Source organism: Homarus americanus, unplaced genomic scaffold, assembly GCF_018991925.1.
Source record: "Homarus americanus isolate GMGI-L3 unplaced genomic scaffold, GMGI_Hamer_2.0 scaffold57980, whole genome shotgun sequence".
Taxonomy (NCBI): domain Eukaryota; kingdom Metazoa; phylum Arthropoda; class Malacostraca; order Decapoda; family Nephropidae; genus Homarus; species Homarus americanus.
The window spans coordinates 20,503,908-20,529,642 of NW_024716703.1; the positions used below are offsets into that span (position 1 = coordinate 20,503,908).

A 25,735-nucleotide genomic window follows, 5' to 3' on the forward strand; every position below is an offset into this window, starting at 1 on the left:
CACTCACTTGTCCACAACCTACCTGCCGTACGTGTGGGGGCTGCCTGCCTCCTGCTTATTGCTTCCCAACCCTTGTAAGCTTGGCCTTTCTCGCATCTTATTATCAGAAAATTTTTACCGGGCACACCCGAGAGGCTCCTGACTGCCAGGTGAATGCTGATCCGAGCTCGTGACCTGAGAGACACGCCAAGACGGTTGTGATATTACGTGACTTTGATAGACTTGCCAGCTTTTGTGCGAAGGTTTGGTACGTGTCGCGGCGTCTGGGAGTGGCATCAGTGAATGCAACCTGGGTATGTGCAATGAATAACTAGCACGTGTGGGGTCAAGGATCCTGAGAACTAGAATGAAGAAGGCGAGTCCTCATCGTGCATAGGTTTTTTTTATTGGTAATGCTACCTCAGCACGCACCAGGGGAGGACGAGTTTACCAGTGACAGTCGGCTGACTGGGAGTGATGAGCACCATTCCTGGCGACTCTAAGCAAGAGCCTTCGACTGCGGGAGCGTCCAGTGCTGGTGCTGCTGCCTGGCCGTTTACTGCTCAAGCAGACTCGCCGAGCCTGGGGTCACACGAGGTGCCTGCCAGCGGACCCTTCTATGATAGTCTGGATGAGAGCAGCCAGAGTCTCAGTGATAGCTTGAGCTGCCACAAACGTCGCGGGTCTGGTGCCTTGGACTCACTCGCCTCCCTAAATAATTTCAGTGACAGTCTGGAAGATTGTAGTGAAGGATCTGATACTACCGCTACTTTGGACAGTGACACAGGTTCATTTTATTCAGTGCAGTCTTATCGTACTACTCGGCCCAATGACAGCGTCACTTCTCTCATAAGTTCGGATTTTCACAGTGAAACAACTTTGTATGACTCTGCTCAGTCGATCCAAACTCTTCCAAGTTGTAGTCGTTCTTCATTTGTAAGCCTCGACAATCCGAGCGGAGAACGAGACCATCCGGACACTTCACGACATCGCAACAGTGTGTGCACACATCCTGATCTTTCACAGTGTTCAATTGACCGACGTGGCAGTGAGCCGTGTTGGGGGTACACGAGCTGCCCTGACCTATCTCCCATTGGATATCGTCGAAATAAAGCTTTACTGCAGAATCCTGGTAGACTTAGTCCTATACTGACCTCACACCCCACCACCAACACCCTATCTCCTCGCGGTTCACCCCGCTTGTCTCCTTTAAGAAAGAGAGCCAGTATGAGTACTGTAGATGGAACTCCCTCACCCAGCTTGCCAGAAGATGCCGACAAGAAGAAAAAAGGACTCATGTCGTCCTTCCGAAAAAGTCGGAAGACTGGTAGGAAGTTACGTCAACAGAAAAAAGCATCTGAGGGAGGTTCTGCCTCAACCGGTATCAGCGTGACCAGTGACGCAGAACTAGACCATTTGTTAGATTCCGAGTCAAGTGCCCCAAATAGTCCAGCGCCTGTGAAGAGTGATACTATTGTGGGAAACAAGAATCAAGAGAAGGCCGAGGGGTTAGAAATGAACCTTGATAGTCACCAGGCGACTCATGAGCGACTCAACGGCGCGACAACATCCCCCAAAGGATCAGCAGCCAGCAGCAAGACCCCTTCTCCAGTTTCTACCAGGATTGCCAAGGTCGACGACAGTGTTAAGAAAACCGACGAGAAGGAAGAAAAGAAGAAGGAGAAGACTAAATTTGGGAGCTTCCTCGTACGTAAAGACAAAAAAATAAAAATTGATTCTGGATCGAAATCGTCCATCATGAGTAATGCATCAGCAGCGTCTTCTGTTACCACTGATGCCTCACTTGCTAACACGGACCTGGGTTCAACATTAGATTCGCCAGAGATGAAGGCGGATGAGAAGAGGGATACTGTGAAAGCTGATAGCGACCCTTCGACCGCAGCTGCTGGGACAACTAACACCGAAGGCGCAACCTCAGAACCCGCCGACTCCCAGAGTCCCTCGTTTCGCTCATATATATCTTCAGTCCAGTTTGTCAAGAATTGGTCGGTAAATGCGGAAATACCTCAAGATAAGCCAGTTATTGAAGCGAAATCCAAATTCAGCGTCGATGAAGCAGAGAATAAGACAACGCCAAAAGAGACTAAGTCTACAGTCGAAACAAAGAAGATTACGACAAGTCCAGCTGATAGCAAGCCATCTACAGCCGAGGTAACCTCTAAGCGGAGAACAACAGTCACTATTGTGTCAAAGCAAACAGAATCTCCTAAACTTACGCATTCATCCTCCCCTGGTGTCGTACTCAGACGCGCTATGGTCTTCCCTACCCCTCTAGCGCCCGTGCCGGCCGTGTCACCTTCTCAGGTGACAGTCAGGCGGGCAGCTACCAACCCAACTTTTAATACATCATCTTCTAGATCGAAATCCCCCACTCCTGTCCTTCCCAAGCGTCTCTCCTTTGAGAACATTATATCCCCCTTAGACAAGCAGCCCCCGGCAGTGGAGCGTGGTGTTAATACAGCGCCTATTCTTACCCCGCCGCCGCTCATTGTCACGCCGCCGGAGGACGACACCAAACTCACAAAAACGTCGCCAGAGGGCGTTAGTGTGGAAGCGAGTCCAGTCGTGGGACCGGTGGCGGCCTCGGGCATGGCCACTCCCCCGTCTAGCCCCGAGGGTCATGGGCGAGACGCACGAGAGACCCCAAAGGGCGACCGATCAGGGAATGAACGCAACCCGTTAATGGATTCGTCGGGACAAACAAGTGGCTCTTGGGTATGGTGATCCTTGTGATCTGGGCACGTATATAGGGCCCAGCTGTTGAGCTTCCTTGTCAAGGTGACGTAGGTGCCTGCTATTGCCTGTCCATCTTCGGTTGCGTAAGTTCCTGTAGTTACTTGTTTTCGTAAGGCGGCGTCAGTTCCTGCTGTTCGACGCCTCTGCTCCTTATTTACGTATAGTATCAGTAGCAATCTCCTTCCTTATTAGTCCTGCTTTTCTTACGTAAACGCCGCACCCGGCCAATCGTCTATACCTTTCCGATGTGATCAAGTTAAAAGTCTTCCATCCGCATGTGTGTACACAAAGTAAACACCGGGTGTGGTGGGTTGTTGTTTCTAAAGTATTAAGTTATGCTTCATGTAAATTGAAGTTTGATGTTTGTTCTTTACAAACCGTACTGTATTTGTAGATAAAACTTGGTGAGAATCAATCAAGTGCCCTGTCATGGTGTCAGTTATGGTCACAGTATAAGCATTCATGTTGTCTAAGTCTGCCAGTTAAAATGTGGCACGATTCTTTTTCTCACAATAGAGATGTTTGGTGTATTCATCCGTATCACGTTTGTTATACATTTTAAGTGTTCCATGAGTAAATTTTAAATACCTCTACCAAAATTAGTATACTATGTTTTAGTAGTTTGTTTTTAAAGGAACAGAAGCAATGGCTTCATAATCAAGGTAAGTTATAACGCGACTATATTTAAACCCCCGAGAAAAAATAGGTAAAATGTTTATTAAGTAATAACAATAATAATGGCGTTATAATTATATAACATCACTATCACTTGACATTATACTAAGAGTACCGTGTTGTATCTGATAGTATAATATACAACGTGCCGGGTATGTCATTATTAAAATTAACTTGTTTTGGTTGCATGTGACGCTACTGTAAACCAGAATTTATTGAAAATTGTTCTGTATATGAACACAACACATTTTTATCTACGCTCTTCCGACACAAGTGTTCACAACTCATTTTAAATTAAAAATTAATAATGATTATATCTTGTACATAGAAAAACTTTCCTATAATAAGTCTATAGAAATTCCACCTTCTCCATCTTGTGTTATGTCGTGTGACTGGGTGCATGAGGTACCTTTTCTGCAACATTTAAAGAGATGTCCTGATTGATTCCTCTCTCAACCATTTCTTTACATTGTATTTTGTACAGATCTGCTTAAAGCTCTTCAGGTGTTTATATTGTACAGTAGATTCAGCGGTGTGTGGTAGCAGGGATGGATGTTTCCTTGGTCGTAAAGCCTCTATTTAATGGCTCATTTAATGACTGGTAGTTATATTTGAAGCTGTTTCCTGGTGTTTTATGAAGATCATCTTATTTGGTTCTTTTTTTTTTCTTACTTTCTTAATTTTTATGCGTAGATTTTGGCTGTCATAGAGTGGTAATGTCTATCTCTTGTTTATTTGGATTTCCTGCTCTATCTTTACCTTCTTAAGACCGATTACTTGTAAATTTTATAAATTTTACTCATGAAAATACAGGTCATTTTCGATAATGGTCAATACTGTACAGGGAAGATTACCCTATATCAGGTAGCGTCAACATCTATAGACCTTTCACTTCGAAATGTCCATAGATGGAAGGGATCACCTTCGTTCAGCAGTCATCGGCTTCTGGGAGGTCATCCCCCGCTGGTCGGTCTGTATCACCTGAAGATTAGGTACCCTCAGCTTATTTTACCAGATGATTAAACACCCAAACGCTCCTTAGAGTGGGGTTATAGTTTACATTAAGTTAGGTAAGCGTCATTAGGTGAAATAAAGCTGCGTTCGTAATCTTCAGGTGATCCGCCCGTCTACTTTTTTCTTCGGGTATTTTTTTAGCTTCAGATGCTAAGTTTCCACATTATAGTTTGCTCGCCTGCAGCTGAGATAACACTTTCCAGATTCATTCCATCGTCGTTAACTTTTCTAATCCACAATTCTCGCCGAATGCTTCATATTTATTCTTCAATTAATTTCTTAACTGTACTGCATTTGATCCTAGATTTTGTAAATTATTTGAAGGTTCGTTCTTTTCCTTGAGATTTGTTAATTTGAATGCAACATTCAACTTCGTATTGCATCTTCACTTAACCGTGACCACTGCCATGGTATTGTTATGTATTTAATTAAGTAAATTGTATTTTGTGTCCAGTGGGACTTTCCCTAATTCCAGTGTCTTTTAGCCCTCTTTTTAATGAACTTACAATTAAGTGAGTTCATGTCTTCCAGAAATTCAATGAGAACAGTACTGTACTGTACACCCACTAAAAAGATATTCGGCACCCGTGTCATATTGTATCACGTCGTAAGGGTGCCAAATATTTTTTTATTGGGTGAACAACTTATTGGCACACATCGGGATGGCCTCTCTGGTCAGTCTGTACTGTACACCCACTTAAAAATTATTTGGCACCCTTACGGTGTGATACAATTTGACACTGATGCCGAATAATTTTTTAGTGGGTGTACGTCGCCTATTTTATGCTACTGTACAATGAAAAAAATATAATTTCGGCAATGAAGTCATCCATAGTTAATTAAGGTCCTTGCACTTCACGTTTCCCTCTTTTAGTGGAATAATATACTGTATAACCGCTATTTAACTTGCTCGCCAAGTGCAGAAGTGTTTATAATTATATAATACCTCAAAGTGTTTTTCTCTTTATCTAAAATTAACTATTTTGTTTACATATTTTAATCAGTCATATTTCAGTAACCATTTATCTAACTCTTCATATGTGGCAACATCATTGTTCAGTGCAAGCGAATTTGTTTGTCTGTGGTAACACATTTAGTATAGTAGTCCTATTCGTTCCTCGCTGGGTGAATGTAAGACTTTATTAAGGGTATTACCAGAACTGCATCACCAAATACACACTAGTGAGAGTATTCGGAGCTGGATTGTATACCATGTATCACGTAGCCTCTATTTCATCAATTGGGTGTGCATAAGAGTGAAAGAAACTGCAGCAGGTGTTTACAATGACTAATAATGTTACTGCAACAAAAACTTACAGTCAATTTTTGGGGGATACACCAGCCAGGATGACGGCGGAGTTGATCCTCCATTATCTCCCACGATGTGCCAGTTCCTCTTGTTCTTGAAGCTTTGTTTAGTTTAAAGGAAAGAATGCAGCTAATGTACTTGACCTTGATCATGTCCCGTGAAGCCTAAGTCAATGACTTATGATCCACCTTTGGAGTTTGTAAGGCAACAGCTCGAAGACTTGTTTTTTAAGATTGCTATTACACAGGGTGAGCAGACGTTTGGACCACTGATAGGTTAGATTAGGTCTAACCACCCTGGCCCAAACTAAACGTCCTACATTTATAACACAGACAGGCCATCATAAGCGCCAGGTCCACACACTAGTCGATATTTGCCAAGTAATATTTACGAAAGAAAAAGACATTACGGAACAAGTGTGACCAGAAATTGACCATTGGTATGTTCAACTACTTGATTTTTTCTCATCAGTCATATCTGAACAACTAAAGTATTAGACATGCTAAACGTAACCACTTATCAGCATATGTGGGCATTTGCGATAAGTTGTAATTAGCTGAGTGTTGACAATGGGTTTGATAACAGCCACGGTGTGAAAATGTTGAGAGGAGGTGAGCGGGATTACCTGCTGGGGTTGTCAGGTAATTCAAGATGAGTTCACTATCCTGTGACGACGGGCATGACCACCCTCGCTCTTCAGTGACCTCACGCCTTGGTAGATTATAGCCTTACACCTCACGCCTTGGTGGATTATAGCCTGACACCTCACGCCTTGGTAGATTATAACCTGACACCTCACGCCTTGGTAGATTATAGCCTTACACCTCACGCCTTGGTAGATTACAGCCTTACACCTCACGCCTTGGTAGATTATAGCCTTACACCTCACGCCTTGGTGGATTATAGCCTGACACCTCACTCCTTGGTAGATGATTGCCTGACATCCCACCCCTTGGTGGATGATAACCTGACACCTTGCGCCTTGGCGGATGATTGCCTGAACCTCATGCTTTGGTGGATGATAGCCTGACACCTCACTCCTTGGTAGATGATTGCCTGACATCCCACCCCTTGGTGGATGATAACCTGACACGTCACGCCTTGGTGGATGATAGCCTGACACCTCACGCCTTGGTGGATGATAGCCTGACACCTCACGCCTTGGTGGATGATAGCCTGACCGGTCATTCATGTTCACACCGATCTTGAAGTCTTGACTGTGACCAGTCAAACTCTCTGCGAAATTTGTCTTACTCCCCTTTTCACGGAGGCTTACGTAGTTACTAGCTACCCGTATTGGATGTCATTTCCATTCAGTAACTTGAAAAGGGTCATGTGGATGGAAATGGAATATGTTTTACAGCTTCATATCATAAAATCAAGATAAAGTGCGATAATGAGCATTTTCCTGCTTTACTTGCTAGAGTTATGACTTTCTTCGATTAGATTTTTACACAATCTACATTACCTTCAATGATTATTTAGCTTTTAGGAGCAGAATGCGACACACTTTATAGTCAGAACACTAACTGCGTCTTTATACGCTCGTGAGCGAATTTCATATTATACTCCTCAGACTCAGAGCTGTAATTTGGTTGCCCTCTCATTCCAAGTTGTAGTAGCTGCTTAGGGTTCTGTGCAGTTTCACACAGACCCGTGGTTGATAAACGACGAACTTCATTCCTTCTCATAGTTTATAAGTTATCTTCCTTTTATGGTGACCAGCTGGCATTCAGTAATTCCCAAAGTTGTGAAATGAGAGAGAGAGAATTTCCACATGTTATATTTCTAAATATGAAACGCTCACTACACATAGCCTTCAAGTTGTTTAGCGACTTGGCGAAGATGAGTCCCTCTATTGACAAACCATTATAGGCAAACCTTCATAAACTTGTATTTAGTTTTTGTCGTCATGTTTTATGACAATATCAATATTTTTCTTACTGAACGTAATTAAGTTAAAGATTAAGCTTTCTTTATACAGTATACTTTAGTGACGTAGTTATTTCGAAATTTCAGTAATGGTAACAATTACATGTGGTTCTGACAAACCGAATTCTCGTACTAGATTGCACTGAGTACATTAATTGAATATTAAGAAGTCCAGATTGAAAGACTTGTAGCATGCGCACATGCTAGCAGTAAGGTAGTACTGTATTTACCAGGATCAGCTGGTGTAAGTTAGCATTGCCACAGGACGAAGAAGAACGCGGTAGGTTTTTCATCGAGAGAAAATGAGAGGATCGATGACATTACAGAGGAAAGAAATTTAACTAAAAGATAAAGAGATTGGACGTAATCCAGCGTGCTTGGGGTAAGGAGTCACTGGTCGTGAAGTAATGTGAGGAGAGAATACTAAAGCCACACCAAGTGACCTGTTGCAGACGATGCGTGCTGAGGCTTGTGGCTATGATACACACACCTCCCTCTCACTCATATTTTTTTTAACATAAGATTAAGTGAGAGATAGATAAAAATAAGATGGGCATTACACAAGAGAGTGGATGTAAGGTGAAACAGCCAAGTCGATGGGTGATGCGTTGTAAGGCTTTAGGCCGTCGTGTTTGTCAACTCGACTGTACCTTCCCACGTAACCACGACTCCTCACCTCTGTGTTAGTGAGGCCTTTAAATTGTTAGAACTTTTTGTGATTGTATTTTATCATTTGGTACATACCCTGATGAAACAAGCCTCATATTCTAATATTTTATTTTACATCCACAATTGATATTTATTTATAATACTGTTTTAAAGATAAACATATTTTGATATGTGCTATTGCGACTTCGAAGGCGATTATGGTTGTTTTCGTTGTTGCTGTAGGTTTACGTTGTTAAATGAGGATAGAATACTGTAATACTATATTCGGAATATTATTTTGGTGTGGTTAGAAAGTACACTCACAATGTTGCATTAATTAGAGTGAGGTAATGAACCACACTGAATCACAATGATGTAATTAATTACCAGTATGTGGTTTCTAACAGCATTAAAACATCCACTTTAGGCATTTGGATGGAACTTGTTGCTTCTTTGCAAGCTATTATGAATTAATTCTGTGGCCCTGACCCTACCAAGAATAATGATCTCGACCTTTTCAAGCTCAAGCTGCCCGAGCTCCAATGATATGATAGCCTGTTTTGTATCAAATCTCTCATTTTAATTTGAGATGGAAAATGTTTATGTGAAGAAATCCCTCTTGCCGGAGTTCTGTTCCCGAACCCCGCCTGACACGGACATATGGTGAGATTTTACTTGATTATTCTCATATTTTACTTTATCTTCTTCACCACTGATAGACCTGTTTCACACTGTTGGAAAAAAAATGGGCATGTACTGGTTCCAGAATGTATCTGTACAGTACCTGCGCCAGTGTTGGTCAATTCTGGTCTTGCGTGAGCTCACACTCGGTACCGTCACATCCCTCTGATAGATTGTTCCATTTCCCAACTCTCCAAAAAAGTTTGACAGTTTGCCCTGGCAACTAAGTTCTGAACTTGTGGTTCTTAAATTCAGTTTTAAGCAGTGACCCTTATAGTGGGGCAGGTGTGAATATGAACACTTACTGGCTGAGAAATACCATGGGCGGATTCAGGACTATCAAAGGGGGCTCCAAAAAGTTGTGGGTGGGGAACATGGCGAGCATAGGAGCCCACCCAGCTGGTGGGTTGTGTGTGTGTGTGGGGGCTGTAAGTCCCCAGAATTCTTTTGAAATTTAGCCAATATCATGGGCATTTTGAGGCCGTGTGCACTTGATGTTAGGAGATATTCTGATTTTCATAGTAATTACCTTTTGCTCTGAAAAAGCGCCAAGTACAATACTGCATTAAAGAAAAAGTATTGGAATTTTCTGATTAAAAAGGGGGGAGGGGGCACGGACCCCAAGGACCCCCAGGATCCACCCCTGAATGCCCTCTTAGGTGGATTATTGTGGCGATTAACAAGGGTAACTACCGGGTACCATTTACACTAATTGTTATCATCGATGTGTTACTTTTGTGGTTATTATCCTCAATAAGTTATTTTAGTGGTTGTTATTCTTGTCAACTTTGTGGCTGCCCTCGAGTTACTTTTGCAGTTACTGTTATTATCCCTGAAGTGTCACTTTTGTGGTTGTCCTTGAGATGTTTCTTTGTGGTAGTTTTTCTAAAGATGTCACTTCTGTGGTTATTATCCACAAAGTGTTACTTTTGTGGTACCTGTAGTTATTCTCGAGGTATTATGTTTGTGGTTGTTGCTTTCAGTGTGTTACTTTAGCCTTTAAAAAGGGTACCAATAGTAGTTTTCAGGGGTGTGTGATTTTGAATGTGGATTTTTTTAAGGATGTCCCTTAGACTCACACAATAAAAAAAAATCTGGTTGATCACAAATACTTTTGTTTTACTGCATATAATGCAAATTCAGTAGGGAGGCATGAAAAAAAGATTGAATTTACTTAAAAAGAAGCAACAAGGCTGTGGCTTCTGCCACTTCAGCGAATTGACACATACTGATACTGTACAGTACTGAACCATATACTGTACAAACAAATCACCAAATGATAAAGAAAAAACAGTTGTTGAGACTTATGGTCCCAAAAATATTACCTGAATGCAGTGAATGTAAAAGATCTCTCTCTCATGTCTCATGGTGCTCTCAGGAGCCAACAGCTTACTGGCAACATCACGTAAATTTGTAATCGTAAGTGCCTTGTTCATTCACCGGATTTGCCTTTTTATGCATTATAATTTTATAATGAAAATCCCATAAAAAACACTAAGCAGTGAGTCAAAAGATGCCTTAACCGCTTTGTTCTTCAAAGTTTTGTGTTCTGTCATACCATCAGTTGTTATCCTCCTGTTATTACTGATAGAGCAGAGAATACAGCAGAGGGCATCGAATGTTTGTCTGTGTGTGCACTGTGTGTGTGTGTGTGTGTGCACTGTGTGTGTGTACTGTACAGTATATGTAAATATATTTCGTAATCAGCCTCTGCTACATTATTGAATGGATTGGGGTGAAACCTGTCATAGTTGTGGCTGGATCTCGCGAAATTCACGATATTTTACCCCAAGTATAAGACTTGGTTACATTAGGTAGTGCTCGTGAAATATGAGACCTTACCTATGAAATTTTGATTGTTTTCCAGACACCTTCTATGATAGTTTCTATTAGGGTATACAATACAATACAATACAGTATATGTTCTTTGTGTACTATAATCATTTGCTGCTACAGTACTGTATTCCATAAATGTACTTGAAGCTTACTTTAAGTTGTACTGTATACAGTATTAGACATTACAGTATTCATGATGAAAAAAGAGCTTTTGAACTTTATACTTCATGATGGTTTAGCATCTCCTGTGTGATTTTAATTTCCATTTTAATGCTTTCTCCTGTATATAATAATTCCTGTTACAGTCTTTTCCTGTAAGTACTGTACCATGTTTAGAAAAAGTTTTGTTTACTTTTGTTCAGGTATTTGTAATTAATGAATATACAGTACAATAATTAAAAGAATATTGGGCTTCATTGAGTGTTCATTATACTCCTCACAAATTTTATTGTTTGGTTCTTCTTGCCACTAATTATATTATTACTCCTATAGGCCGGGTCGAGCAATGACAAGCGCGAACACCTCTACAAGATATTGGTAATTGGGGAACTGGGTACTGGCAAGACCTCCATCATCAAGCGATATGTCCATCAGTTCTTCAGCCAGCACTATAGGGCCACCATTGGTGTTGACTTTGCCCTCAAAGTGCTAAATTGGGACAATAATACTGTGATTCGTCTACAACTCTGGGATATTGCAGGTAAGTTATCTCTTCACTGTCTAAGACAGCCAGTAATTATTATTGAATTTTTTCAGTGAGAATTGTATGGAATACCTGTACAGTATATAATTTGTGTTGCAAAGGTATAATTTGAATGACATGTAAGCTCTGCTTGAAAAACAAGTTTGTGGTGACTGTTTACTTATTTTTTGTGGGCAATACTAGATACATGTATATTCCATGTGGTTTCTGTTAGAATATATCAAATAATTTTGAAGGATATTTCGTACAGGTCTTAGTTATAAATGGAAGTCTCGGGTTACAGTGTCTGCAGAAAATACTGATCTCTGTAACATTCTTACAAAAATATAAGTTAAGAATAAATAACACAATGAAACATATTCGAACTTTAATATTATATTATTTGATATTTTGTCAAGTGTCCCTATGATATTAAAACCATTTGAAGTCATGGAATCGCTCTTGAAGATCTAAACGACCTTCTTATTAGACTTAATAATTTAGTTGCTTGGTTCACCTTCTCACAGTGGCCCGAGAACTTCAGTTCATTGTCAACATACACACCCAGATCCTTTTCACATTCAGTCTCAATTAATGCAGTTTCTTAGTCTCATTGGGACATATGATACGCCTTTACCATTGGTACTTCATAGGTGCATCCTCATACACTTCGTGACATTGAATCTTAGCACCCATTTCTTCGGCCATTCTTGAAGCTCACAGAGAGCCTTCTTCAGCTGTTCACAGTTTGCTTGGTTCTTAATTTCCCTAAATAATTTAGCATCATCCGCAAACATTTGTGTGGAGGAATACACAGCTTCTGGCATGTCATTTATGAAACAAGCAAACTAACAACAGCAGGCCCAACACACTGCCCTGTGGTACCCCGCTTGTCACAGGTACACATGACGATTTCGTGCCATTAATCACCACACACTGCTTGGGATCATGGAGAAAGTCTCTGATCCACTCTAGGGCACTTCCCGAATTCTGTACCCTTCCAGTTTAATTTTCAGCCTTTCATGGGGTATGCTGTCGAAAGCCTTGACAAAATCTAGGTATATATTGTCGATATTACCACCCTGTTCCAGAATTTGGGTCCATATATCCAGTATCTTCAGTAATTGTGTTAAACAGGAGCATAAAACCGTGTTGGCAATCCTTTACAAGGTTATTTCATAGTAGATATTCCAGTATGGCATCTCTCATAATGCACTCAAGTACTTTGCATACTATGTTGGTCAGGCTCCCGGGTCTATAATTATTCGTGGAGTGACAATCGCCCTTCTTGAAAATAGGATTCACATAAGTCATTTTCCAATCACTGGGGATCTTTTGCTCACCCAGTCATTTACAGAACAGGATATTCGGAGCTCTGCAAGCTCATTGCACAACTCTCTTAGCACTCTGGGATGCACCATGTCAGGTGCTGGGTCTTTTATATACCTTTAGCTTTGGCAATTTATTTCTTATAACCTCTTCTGTGAACACAATGTGAGTCCGCGCTGTGTTGAACCGTCTGTCCTCCAATGCAAGAAGATTGTTTGCATCCTCTCGTGAAAACCGAGGAAAGGAAACTGTTTAATGCCTCCAATTTGTCCTGGCCAGATGCTGCCTTAGGTCCGATCCTCCTACTCGCATTTTTTTATTTTGATTTTTCTTAGTGGTAAAACGCCTTTGGTTTTTACTTTACCTCGCTTGCAATCAGCCTCTGGAACTCCTTTTCAGCCCTTCTGTACTCTGACTCTTTGCTTCCTGGATCTTGCATACATCCTCCTGTCCTGCTCATCGTTTAACCTATCCCACACCTTGAATTTCTGTGTTAGTGTACATGACTTTCAAGCCGGAATTTGTTCTCAGTAACGTCTGTGCTCTTGATAGTGACTCCGGCCCCCTCCATTCTCAGCAGCTGCAGCATATGCTAAATACATTGTATTATGCGGGGTGTGGTCAGAGATGTCGTTGTTTACATGGCACTCGCCTCCTCCTGGGTGGGAGGTAGAGTGGGTGGGGGGGGGGGTACCACTGCCCCCTGGCTCTGTGCTTGCGTTCGTGCTTCCACTACCTTCCCCCTGGATGTAACCCGTGTACACCCGTCCCTGTTCCGCCTCGACTCCTCCCTCTTCTGCTTCAAGTCCTGTAGGAGTTTCTTGTGCTGTTCCCTCTGCATTACCATGCGATCTGGGTGAATGAATATATTCTGAAATGCCTCACTCCTTGCTAAGATTTTTACCTGCTGAAAAACTTCCCACTTCTTATCTTCACTCACTAGTGTGATCTTGAGGGGCGAGAGGCTTGTCCTCATGCTTTTGACCTAGCCTCCTCACATCCTGAGTGAGCCCTGACATATTCAAAGCCTCTATACAAATATTCTCAAATTGCAACTTGTGTGTTTTCTACTCTCAGCTTCCTCCAACTGGCTCTCAGGGACTCCAAAAACTATTACGTTGTCCCTGCGCTTGAAATATTCCCGTTGTTCCTCCTCTCCCCTAACAATAGGTCTGCTAGTTGCCATCTCTTCGACACTCTCCATCAGAGTCCCTAGCTGCTGTAGAACCTGTTCAGATCCTGCATTACTCTCCGCCACCTTCCGTGGCCCTGCTATAGCCTGATCATAACTCTTCTTCACTACTCCCTCCATTCTATCAGCTACTTCCTCAGTCTTAGCCAGGATCTCTTTCCCAACATTTTATAGTTTGGCAACCAGCAAGTATCTAGCTTCATCTATTTTCGTCCCTAGGAAACTCGTTCCCCTATGGTTTGCAATCGCCTCTTCTACTTTGATTTTGCAGTCAGGGCAATACCAGCAACAGCCTTCATGCTTTACCATATTATGTATCATCCTAAACGCTTAATTGCCCAGACCCGCACAGTGTACATCCGACTTCACCCTGCAGTAATTACATGTCAACAGACTTCCTGATGATGCTGGAGTTATAGCCCGTTTCCCTACGCCTCATGGCTGTTGCTGTTGGGGAGGAGGGGGGTGTGCAGACTCTGTACGAATCTACTCAGCCTTAAGCCCAGTTTACAATGTGATACAGTATAATTATAATCGTTAGATTTATAATAATAATATTAATCTTTATTATTACTGTGATAATTGCTTCTAATCTGTGTCTTGGTGGCAGGGCTTTAACGTCAAGGCCCCTTTAAAAGCCCCGCTCCACTGCCAGCGTACTTTGGCCTCTTTGTTTAGTGCCAACCACCGGGCTCTCACACTTAATTTCTTTTGAAGAAGAAATATACCCCTCGCTAGGATGACTTCCCTTATAATCACATCTACTAATTATAATCTAAGTAAACTGAGATGTGTGAGTGATCATGCCCTTGTGGCAGACTAATGTTTTTTTTTAAATTCACTAAGCTGCCCCCTGCTGGTCTTGACCTGTTGACACCCTCGTTTGACCAATGTTGCCGTCCAAGACAGTTTGACTTTTTTTCCAGTTCTCCTCGACTAGTTGTTGGTATCTCTATGTGCTATCACTGTGTACACTGTATCTCCCTATGAATGGTAGGTCAGTAGCACAATTTCAGTCCTTGAGAAAGCAAACCCACAAGAGAAAAAATTTCTTTTTGGCACCAATAAAATTACTGTAATGATTACAACCATAAAATTCTCAAAATTTAATAACTGGTAACTTATACAAATTTACCAAGACAGCAATGGTGCAATTTTGGTAAATCACACGAAGACAGTGATAGTAGTAAAGGGTTAATTCACTTATACAGTGGACTTTACTGTACAGTACTGTAATCTGTAATTTTTGCAAGTATGTTTCTGTGATCATACTGTTTATCATCAGTAATTCACTTAAAGTAACAGAATGCATTACAGTATAGTTTGTAAGGAACTATTGGTATATCCACAAATAAATGAAATTTAATAAATTTAATCAGGTATATTAACTGCATCTTTTCAGGTCAAGAACGATTTGGAAATATGACAAGAGTATACTATAAAGAGGCAGTTGGAGCTTTTGTAGTGTTTGATGTAACTCGTGCCCAAACTTTTGATGCCGTGGCCAAGTGGAAGACAGACCTTGACACTAAAGTCACCCTAGCTGATGGTTCACCCATTCCTACAGTACTTCTGGCAAACAAGGTTTGAAGAAAGCTTATTATGATACATTGTGATTAATAATTAGGCTAATATACAAGACGTGACCGACAGCGGTTCAGTAATTATGGGGGAGCGTTTTAAGACACATTTTTGTATGCTCATTACTTACAGTTCTATTCACTTTCTTGTGTTAATCGTTAGGCGAGTTCAGATAGCATTAATTACAGTCGCGTCATCAGCTGTGATGTGGCAGATGTAAATAATATACTGTGGCGGCTAATATATGAGAAGTGGCCGCCGTCTTACTTTTATCCTCTTCGCCAATGATCATCTCATTAGCCACTTGTGGGATCAGTCATAACTCTTACACACTGTTGGCAAGTACTGAGCATGCACTGGCTCTTTAATGTATCTGAACCTGCTCCAGTGTTGGTCAAGTCTGGTCTTGAAAGAGCTCACACTCAGTGCCATCACAACACTCTGGCAGGTTGTTCCAAGAGTTCACAATTCTCACTCCAAAGAAGTTTGCCCTCACATTTTTTCTGGACTTGTGGCTTCTTCATCCTTAAGCTGTGACCCCTTGTAAGGCGAGCGTCCGCCAGCTCCAGGTATGGACGCTCGACTGAATAGTGCCCCTTGAGATGTTTATACACCTCAATTAGGTCACCCCTTGCCCATCTGCAGTATAAGCTAGGCAGTTGCAGGCACTCTAATCTCTCTGGATAGCTGAGGTTCTGTAGTGCAGGCACCAGTCTGGTGGCCCTCTTTTGGACATATTCAATCAACTAACAATCTCTAGCATATCACGCTTGAAGATCGTTTCAAGAGACAGACCATCTAGACATCTGAACAACACAGTTTTGTACACTGAACAGGGGGTCCCCAATTTACGAACGCCTGCCAATATGAACTGGGTTAAACATGAAATTTACAGTCTTTTATTTACTAGAGGACTTAGTTTTTACTTTCATTTACTGTGTTTTGTCATTCTTTTTCTTCTTTTGTCTTAAATTATATGATTTTGGATGTATATAAGGGCTTAGGCTATGATATAGTGGGATTTAAAACATTGTTCTGAAAGTACGGTATGCACATAGCATGTGTTCTGACTTACATACAAATCCAACTTAAGAACGTCCTCAAGAACAGAACCGTTTGTAACCCGGGGACCCCTGTATTTTCAGTTCTATTCATTTCTTGTGTAAATGCTTGGTTTTCTAGATATAGGCGAGTTAAGTTATAGGTTAGGTTAGCACATGATTTCCAGAGTTGTAAAGTAATTAAGTAAATTTACTTAAGTACTGTACTCAAGTAACATTTTTGGGTACAGTGAACCCTCACTTTACGCGGTTAATTCAACTCACAGCGGCCTGCGTAAAGTGAGAAACGCGTAAAGTGAACAACATAACATATGGGATTAATTGAAATAGAGACCGGGCCGACCCCCAAACTCCACTTTTTCAGACACAATACCTACGTTGTAGTAAAAATAACTTCTTAATTTTATGATGGTATGCACACACAATTAATAATTAAGAGAAATATCAATAATATTAGGTTTTAACATTACATTAGTAGAAAAGATGGCTGGGCACAGATTTTAAGCGCCCAAGTCACGCTTTCTGCCATTTGCTTGTTCAATACTATGGAGGCAACAATCTTCCACAAACTCCTCAACTGAAGGAGCTTGACAGCTACTTGGCATGCCCAGGGGATGGAATAGAGCTACTATGGTCTTTCCCGATATTATTGTATGTGACTTCTCTCAAGCTTAACACCCCACTACTTGCATCTGCTGCTTGTGAGCCTATGTTTAGTCCTGCTGGGCTTATTATTTAATTAATTTATTACACCTCAGGGGGGCAATGCCTAGTTAAAAGACAATGCAGTCAGACACTAATACATTGGTACTCGTGTCTCTCAGGACATGCTATGACTTGTGATATGGAGACAATATTGATATGATTTAAGGACAATGGGAGTTAGCAACCACCAGAGTGTTGGTAGCATACAAGAACTAAATCTAAATTATTATGAATACGTAGGTGGTGGCATATAGTGGTTAGTGAGTCTCCCTTTGGTAGGAGGTCCCTGACAGTGGGACAGTCAAGGCAATAGTGTTGAAGAGTGTTAGTGATGGGACAGTTACAGAGTTTACAGGAAGAGAAGTGCAGGACATCCCCCGTGTAATAAATACCTTTGTGTTATTTCCTTTTATTTCTCTATCTACTTACTATTATTTTTTCTTTATTTCTTTGTTTCTTTTCTTTATTCTTTAATTCTCTATTATTTCTACTTTATTTCTTTGTTTATTTTCTTTATTCTTTAATTTTATTTTCTTATTCTTAATCTTTCTTTCTTTCTTTGTTCTTCATACTAGTGAGAGAGAGGGAGGGGTGAGAGAGGAGGGAAAGGCTCTGGTTGAGAAAGGATGGCCGGTTTGTGGTCAGGCAGCCACCCACACTCCAAGGAAACTGGGGAAAGGGAGGGAAAATGGAAGTAGACGATAATAACTGTAGGAGTAAGTATATCATGCTCTAACATATATACGAGGGGAAATATGTGATAGTTATGTTGTTACTCATGGGGTCACTGTATACCACAAAGACACTTACGAGGAATACCCTACTCCACACACAGGGGAAGGGAATTGAAAACTATTCTTAACGGGTCTTCGTTTATTAACGACATTATTTAAAATGGACAATTACTCTTTCAAAACAATAGCCTACCTTCTTAGCTAGCTTCACAATATACCATCGTGCAAAGGAAGTCTACCAAATGGTACACTTACTTGTTGCTGGGCACGAAACTCTAGTCTCAGCCAATAAACCCAGTTATGCCTATGACAGCACACTTACATGTCACTGCGCTTCGCTTACGCATCTCTCAGAGGAGTCACCGATGCAAATAGTGTTACCCAGTGTTTTGATGTGATTTGCATCAAGATGAGCAAGAGGCTTAATCTATTTATGGTGATTATTTATTTTATTATTTTGTACATTTATTGGTGTTCTGTACAGTATTGATTTGTTGAGTATGTCTTTTGTACATTACAGAGTATTTAGTTTGGTTACAGTAGTTTTGGTTGCCTAAAGTATAAAAAAATCAGGTTCTAGGAATGGAGCCTCCATTTTAACACTATGCCCTTGGGAAATTTGCTTAACTATACAAATTATCACTTTTTGCTCAGTGGAAAGCATCTCTTTCCTATACAGGTTGGGTATCCCTTATACAAAATTCCCACGTCCAAAATGCTCTGAGATCCGAAAGTCTATTTCATTATATTTATGGTAGTTAATACAGTGAATATGGCATATTTCATCATTTTTACTAGGGTAATTATGTACTATGTGTAATGAATAAAGATAAGACACAGACTGCTTAGCGCCTCAGAGTCGGGCGTCATGGTGATGCCAAACAGACAGTAGTGATTGCTTACCTTTCATATATTTTATACCCAAAATGATTCAATTATATTTCATAAAACTACATACAGAATATATGTATCCATGTGCTGTAAATTAGTTTTGTGCATAGACTTGGGGCCCCATCTCTGCGGGGTGAGCTACTGCACTATACAGGTTCTGTATACAGGATACAGGTATTCCAAAATATGAAAATATCCCAAATCCAAGACCCTTAAGGCCCCAAGCATTTTGGATAAAGGATACCCAACCTGTACTTTTAATTTTTACTTTTATCCTCTTAGCCACTGATCAGCTCGTTTAGTCCGGCAGTGAGAGGGGCCAACCTCAAAGTATTTGATATACTGTATTTTATTATTATTATTAATATTATTATTATTATTATTATTCTATAGGGTCTCAGTGAACAGTTCCAGGTGGGTGTGGAGTTCCCACCCTTGGGCAATTTTAATTACTCAATAAATTTTAAAGATGTTCACTATTAGACTATTTGTAGAAATGTATATTTTTATGCATATGAAGATCCATGCAGCCCCAAGCTCCATCGTTCCATACATAATGTTGAAATTAGCATGAAATAACACACAAAGTGGAATATAAACCTTGTTGCCACACTATGCTGCTGGGCTGATCAAGTATGCAAGATATGGCCTGTACTATGTCTGATCTAAAGATATGGCCTGTACTATGTCCGATCTATGGAGCAGACGCCAGAAGATGTTCGTGTACATTTCGTTAAATCTGAGCTCATCATGCACCACAATAATGGTATCTATAATGGGATATGGAGTGACATGGCCATAGAGACCACCTTCATGCGCTATGGCCAAGGTCAAACGGGCATCTTTTGTGTCACCCTCAAATCTGAAACTATCAAGACATGGGTGTACAGTCTTTTACTTTTATCCTCTTCACCACTGATCGGCTCGTTAGCCGCTTGGGCGATCAGTCACGTCTGTTACTTTTCTTTTTCTTTTATCCTCTTCACCAATTGATCGGCTCGTTAGCTGCTTGGGCAATTGGTCACATCTCCATTACGCACTGTTGGCAAGTACTGGGCATGCACCAGCTTTTAACTGTACCTGAACCTGCTCCAGTGTTGGTCAAGTCTGGTCTTGAAAGAGCTCACACTCGGTGCCGTCACAACACTTTCTGGTAGATTGTTCCAAGAGTTTACAACCCTCACTCCGAATAAGTTTGCCCTCACAGTTTTCTGGACCTGCGGCTTCTTCAATCTTGAGCTGTGACCCCTTGTGGGGCGAGCGTCCGCCAGCTCCAAGTAAGGACACTCGACTGAGTAGTGCCCCTTGAGATGCTTATACACCTCAATTACGTCGCCCCTTGCCCGTCTGTAGTATAAGCTAGGCAAGTTCAGGCCCTCCAATCTCTCAGGGTAGTTGAGGTGCTGAAGTGCAGGCACCAGTCTGGTGGCCCTCCTTTGAACATTTTCAACCAACTGACAGTCCCTAGCATATCTTGGGGACCAGACGGGGTGACAGTACTCCAGATGGGGAAGCACTTCACTCTTGAAGATCGTTACGAGGGACGGACTGTCTAGATATCTGAACGACCTTCTTATGAGACCCAATAGTTGATTTACCTGATTTATCTTCTTCTCGCAATGGTCCGAGAACTCTCCAATTTTCCGAGGGGCACATTTTCCGGAAAATTCCGAGAAAAAAAATCCCGACACCCAGAAAATTACGGGATGGGGGAAGTTTCTCCGGGTTTGAGAGATGAAAATCAGGCGCATTTTCTTGGAACTTTAAAAAGTAATAATAATAAATAAATAAATCCATTACCCGGAAAATTCCAGGTACGAGAGATGATGTAATGGGCAATTTCTGCAACTTCCGAGAAAATTTTCCATTGCCCGGAAAATTCCGGGGATGAGGGATATTTTTCCGGGTTCGAGAGATGAAGTAATGGGCAATATCTGGAACTTCCAAGAACATTTTTCTGTTACCCAGAAAATTCCGGAAAATTCTGGGGATGAGAGATTTTTTTCCGGCTTTGAGAGAGTCATCTCGTTACCCGGAAATCTCTCATTCCCAGAAGAGCTCTGCACCAATTGTTCCGGCTAATGGGGATATCACTGTATATATATATTTATGTTGCTAAACGATGTGTTTGATTGCTTTAAAGTTATTAGCTAACAATAAGGTATACTACCTGTATATGTGCTGTATATAAGATTATATAAATCAGTTTGGATGATATTAATGGTATTCATGAAGTAATTATGACACTTTATTAATAGTGTGATCAGCCAAAGGAAGGTGTGGTAAACAACCCTGCAAGAATGGATGACTATTGCCGGGAACGAGGTTTTAGTGGTTGGTTTGAGACGTCTGCTAAGGAGAATATCAACATTGATGAAGCCTCTCGTTTTCTTGTCAACAAGGTGGGTAATTATTGCACAATTAAGGTTGAAAAACTATTCAGATAACACTAAAGATATTCTGTACAAACACACACACACCTATACAGGGTATTTAAATTCTCCAGAAGTATCTTCCCCCCCTTGTACCCTAATTTGATTGTCTTTCAAGTTCCTTTCTAGAATAAAAGACCACACCCATTGTACATGATGTTGTCATAGACAGTACAGTAATTTCATAAATGAATAATATCATATGGGATCATGACCCCATGTTTAGGAACCACTGCCATTGGCCTACCATATACTTTTACTTTTTTTACTTTTATAATCTTCACCATTGATCGGCTCGTTAGCCACCTGGGCAGTTGGTCACGTTTGTTATGTTATGCACTGTTGGCAAGTACTGGGCATAAACTGGCTCCTGAATGTATTGGTATATCTATGCCTGTGTTGGTCAAGTCTAGTCCAAAAAGAGCTCACACTCAGTGCAGTTACAACACTGTGTTAGAATGTTCCACGAGTTAACAATTCCTACTCTGAAAAAGTATGCCCTCGCAGTTTTCTGGACTCATGGCTTCCTCAACCTTGATCTGTGACCCCTTGTGGGACAGGTGTCCCCGCCAGCTCCAGGTATGGACACTCAACTGAGTAGTGCTCTGTGAGATGTTTATAAACTTCAAATAGGTCATCCCTTGCCCCTCTATAGTATAAGCTAGGCAGTTGCAGGCGTTCTAATCTCTCTGGGTAACTAAGGTACCGTAGAGCAGGCACCAGTCTGGTGGCCCTCCTTTGGACATTGTCAATCAGCTGACAGTCTCTAGCATATTTTGGGGACCAGACACGAAACAGTACTCCAGATGGAAGAGTATCTCACTCTAGAAGAGCGTTAAAAGACATGGACCGTGTAGACATCTGAACGATCTTCTTATATGCCCTGTTAGATTAGTTGCTTGATTCACCTTCTCACAATGGCCTGAGAACTTCAGTTTGTTGTCAGGGAAATCTATTTTTGCCTTTAACTCTGAATAAGCAATGGTGTATCCTAGCTTATATATCCACCCCCCAACAGGTTTCCAACTATTGTACATAAAACAGCAGAAAAACAAACTAGTCAGTGACATAATGAAGATAAACCTAAATAGCTTTTTTTTTTTTTTCAGCATATTTAAAGTCAGGTACCCTGAAAATGTAGGGTCCTATTTGACCGCACACTCTGAACACCCCTAAATCCAGTTCTAACTGTACAGATATTACATTTTGATCATCCAAGGCCAAGATACCCATTGAATACAAACAAAGGCACTAAAGTTTCAGGCTCATAATCTATATTTTTTTTTTTTTTTACAATTCATAAGAGTTAGAATGTACTGTATTATGAATCCCTATAACTGCAGGTAGTCCCCAATTTATGAGCCCTCAGTTTACAAAAAATTATAGTTATTTATTTCATCTTCATTGCCACTGATCGGCTCGTTACCTGTACCCCATGAACGAAAACCCCGAAGGTACAAAAAGGTGTTTTGTTTTTAATTTTCGTATTTTCTCCCTTATATTAATACTGTATGCTTAGTTATATCACTTACTTATTGCATTATTCTCAAACACTTGCAATGTTACTATGGTTAATCTACAAATAATAATAATGATTGCCCCTCGTCTTTGAGGATGGCCGGCCATAGGGCCGCCTTGACATGAATTTATTTAAGGTGTAGAAACTGTCGCTAACAGAGAGAGAGAGAGATTTTACATAGCTACCTGATGACATGGGGCTTAACAACTTGTTACCTCTTACTTTAAGAGATGAAAGGATGCTTTTAATAATCCGTCTTAGGACTTAGTGGTAATGGGTAAGCATTATCAATTTTTAGTTTAGTCCCAGTATATGATGTGTGAGTGTTAAGCACAAATTAACAACCCAGGATTCATGGGTCCCCAAATGAAAGGCATTGTTCATAAAAACACTGTTTGACTTATAATGTAAGATGAGTGAAAAGGTGGTGGTTTGATAGATGTACAGGAAAATACCTATCAACCGAAAATCTACTTTATGAAAGATTTGAGCATTCTAAATATGAAAGTTAAGGTATAGGTATAGTATAGGTATCTTACATAAGAGTAAATGAGTTGAAATGGGACAATCAGACAGCTAGCAGTGACTGCATAGTGGTGTGAGTGACTAGTCTGTTTATCTTCACATGAGTTAGAGGAGTAAGATGTATGGTGATTGTAGGAGATTAATGACACATCAAAAGCCTATTTGTAGACTTAATAACATTGTGAGTGATAGAGGATAATGAAGAAAGACTATTGATATTGTATAACAAAAAACTAACAATTTTTTTTTTTTTTTTTAACGCGGGATTAGCCCACCCAGGCACAGGTCACTGACCCACATCAGGGCCTAGGGGGCGAAAATGTAATAATAATAATAATAATAATAATAATAATAATAATAATAATAATAATAATAATAATAATAATAATAAAGAAATACAAAATGAAAAAAAATCAAGTGAGAAACAATATATGTATGTTGTGTTGTCAATAATACGACGAACAATTGAGACCCTGCAATTGTGAGTAAATGAGGCAGAAAGTCAGATCAGCAACCTGGGACTTGGTCAAAATTTTCGTGATGCCATGTGGCAGCAGCAGGGTCTACCATAGACAACACATTATGCATACAGTACTATGGTTTATTACATGCTTTACTTGCACACATGTTCATCATATTATACACTACATAATTATCCATTTTACAGAAGCTTCTTGGTTTCATAATTTTTTGATGACATATTACTATACTACCTCTTGGTGTTACATCTTAACATAACATTGCAAAATAACCCCACTACTGTATATTTGTAATACTACTATACTTTAATGCAGACCAACTGGGATGAGGTGGGTGGTATGCCACTTGACTGTCGTGGACAAGTCTCAGTTGTTTAGTGTTTTTTGTTGTTCATGTACTTTGTCTCCCTCATTGGGACAGTTTCATAGTACAGTAATTCTTATGAACACAGATTGACTTTGAACACACAATGACACACTCTTAAGTGCACTTAAAGTGCACTTAAAGTTGTTTACTCTTCACACTTGCTTATTGCAGTCTGAAATAGGTACCTGGTAATTTTAATTCTTTTCTTTACACAGCCTAATCTGCTTCTAACCATATTGATCATTTATCACTTCTGTTCCTTTCTTCCCTGTCTTACCATTTACATGATAATTTTTATTCCTCCCTTATATATAAATTATTAATTATAAATTTTACTGTACAGTATAAATATCTACATTAAAACTAAACAGTATTTTCTTCAATAATTATTGCTACATGTTCTTTTTTACAGATCCTTAACAACGAGAAGCAGGGAATGATGATGACCGAATCTATGGATACTGACAAATTTTCTGTAGATGGGAAGACCAATCCTGTTGATAAAACTGGATGCCGCTGTTAGTAAAACAAAATTTGGGAATTAATGAATACAGTACAGTACTTGAAATTAGACATCATATTTATATTAAACAGACATTTATGAACTAAGAGGCAAGGTGCCAATGGTGAGTGATAATCACTTGCAACTTTTCATGAAAACACATGATCAGAAGGAAAAAGTTCGGAGAAGAATTTTACGGTACAGTACATTATACTGTATGTGTACAATATTTTTACTGATGATAAAATGAAGCCAAAAAGAAAAAATTATGGTACATAACACTGTGCTTAAGCTTCTTCTTTTTGTACACTTTTACTTTTATCATCTTCACTACTGATCTGTTCATTAGCCACTTGGTCAGTCAGTGACGTCTGTTACACACTGACGGCAAGTACTGGGCATGTACTGTAAAGGCTTCAGAATGTATCTGTACCTGCTCCAGTGTTGGTCAAGTCTGATCTTGAATGAGCTCACATTTGGTGCCATCACAAGGCTCTCTGGCAGATTATTCCAAGAGTTCACAACTCTCATTCCAAAAAAGTTTGCCCTGACAATTTTCCAAACTTGTAGCTTCTTCAACCTTGAGCTGTACAAGAGTGAAAATGATATACTGTACTCAAGAAGACTTGTGAACTGTGGTCCAGAAACCATGGCACAAATGTCTCGAGGATAAATCATTGTCAGGTTGTTAATATTGTGAGCACAGTTAAATAAGAGACTTTTTTTAAGAGTAAGACACTGAGAGTTCACTCTAAGAATGAAGATGGGAATGGATTGATAGGCCTGGTTATCAAACACGGAAATCCATATTGTTTCATATTAATTGAAATAGATGGGAATGAATGTTATTGATAGTGCTATGAAAGATAATGGTAAGAATTGCGTAATGCTTCGCTTTATTTCCT

At 40.3% G+C, this 25,735-nt stretch overlaps 1 protein-coding gene across 1 annotated transcript; it reads left to right on the forward strand.

The window, feature by feature from the left end:
- Positions 1 to 70: 70 nt before the first annotated feature.
- LOC121858329 (mucin-5AC-like) lies at positions 71 to 25,735 on the forward strand. Its single transcript, XM_042354694.1, has 5 exons — positions 71 to 2,715; positions 11,324 to 11,531; positions 15,437 to 15,618; positions 21,265 to 21,408; positions 24,741 to 25,735. The coding sequence occupies exons 1-5, from the start codon at positions 457 to 459 to the stop codon at positions 24,849 to 24,851; spliced, it is 2,904 nt and encodes a 967-aa protein (XP_042210628.1). The 5' UTR covers positions 71 to 456; the 3' UTR covers positions 24,852 to 25,735.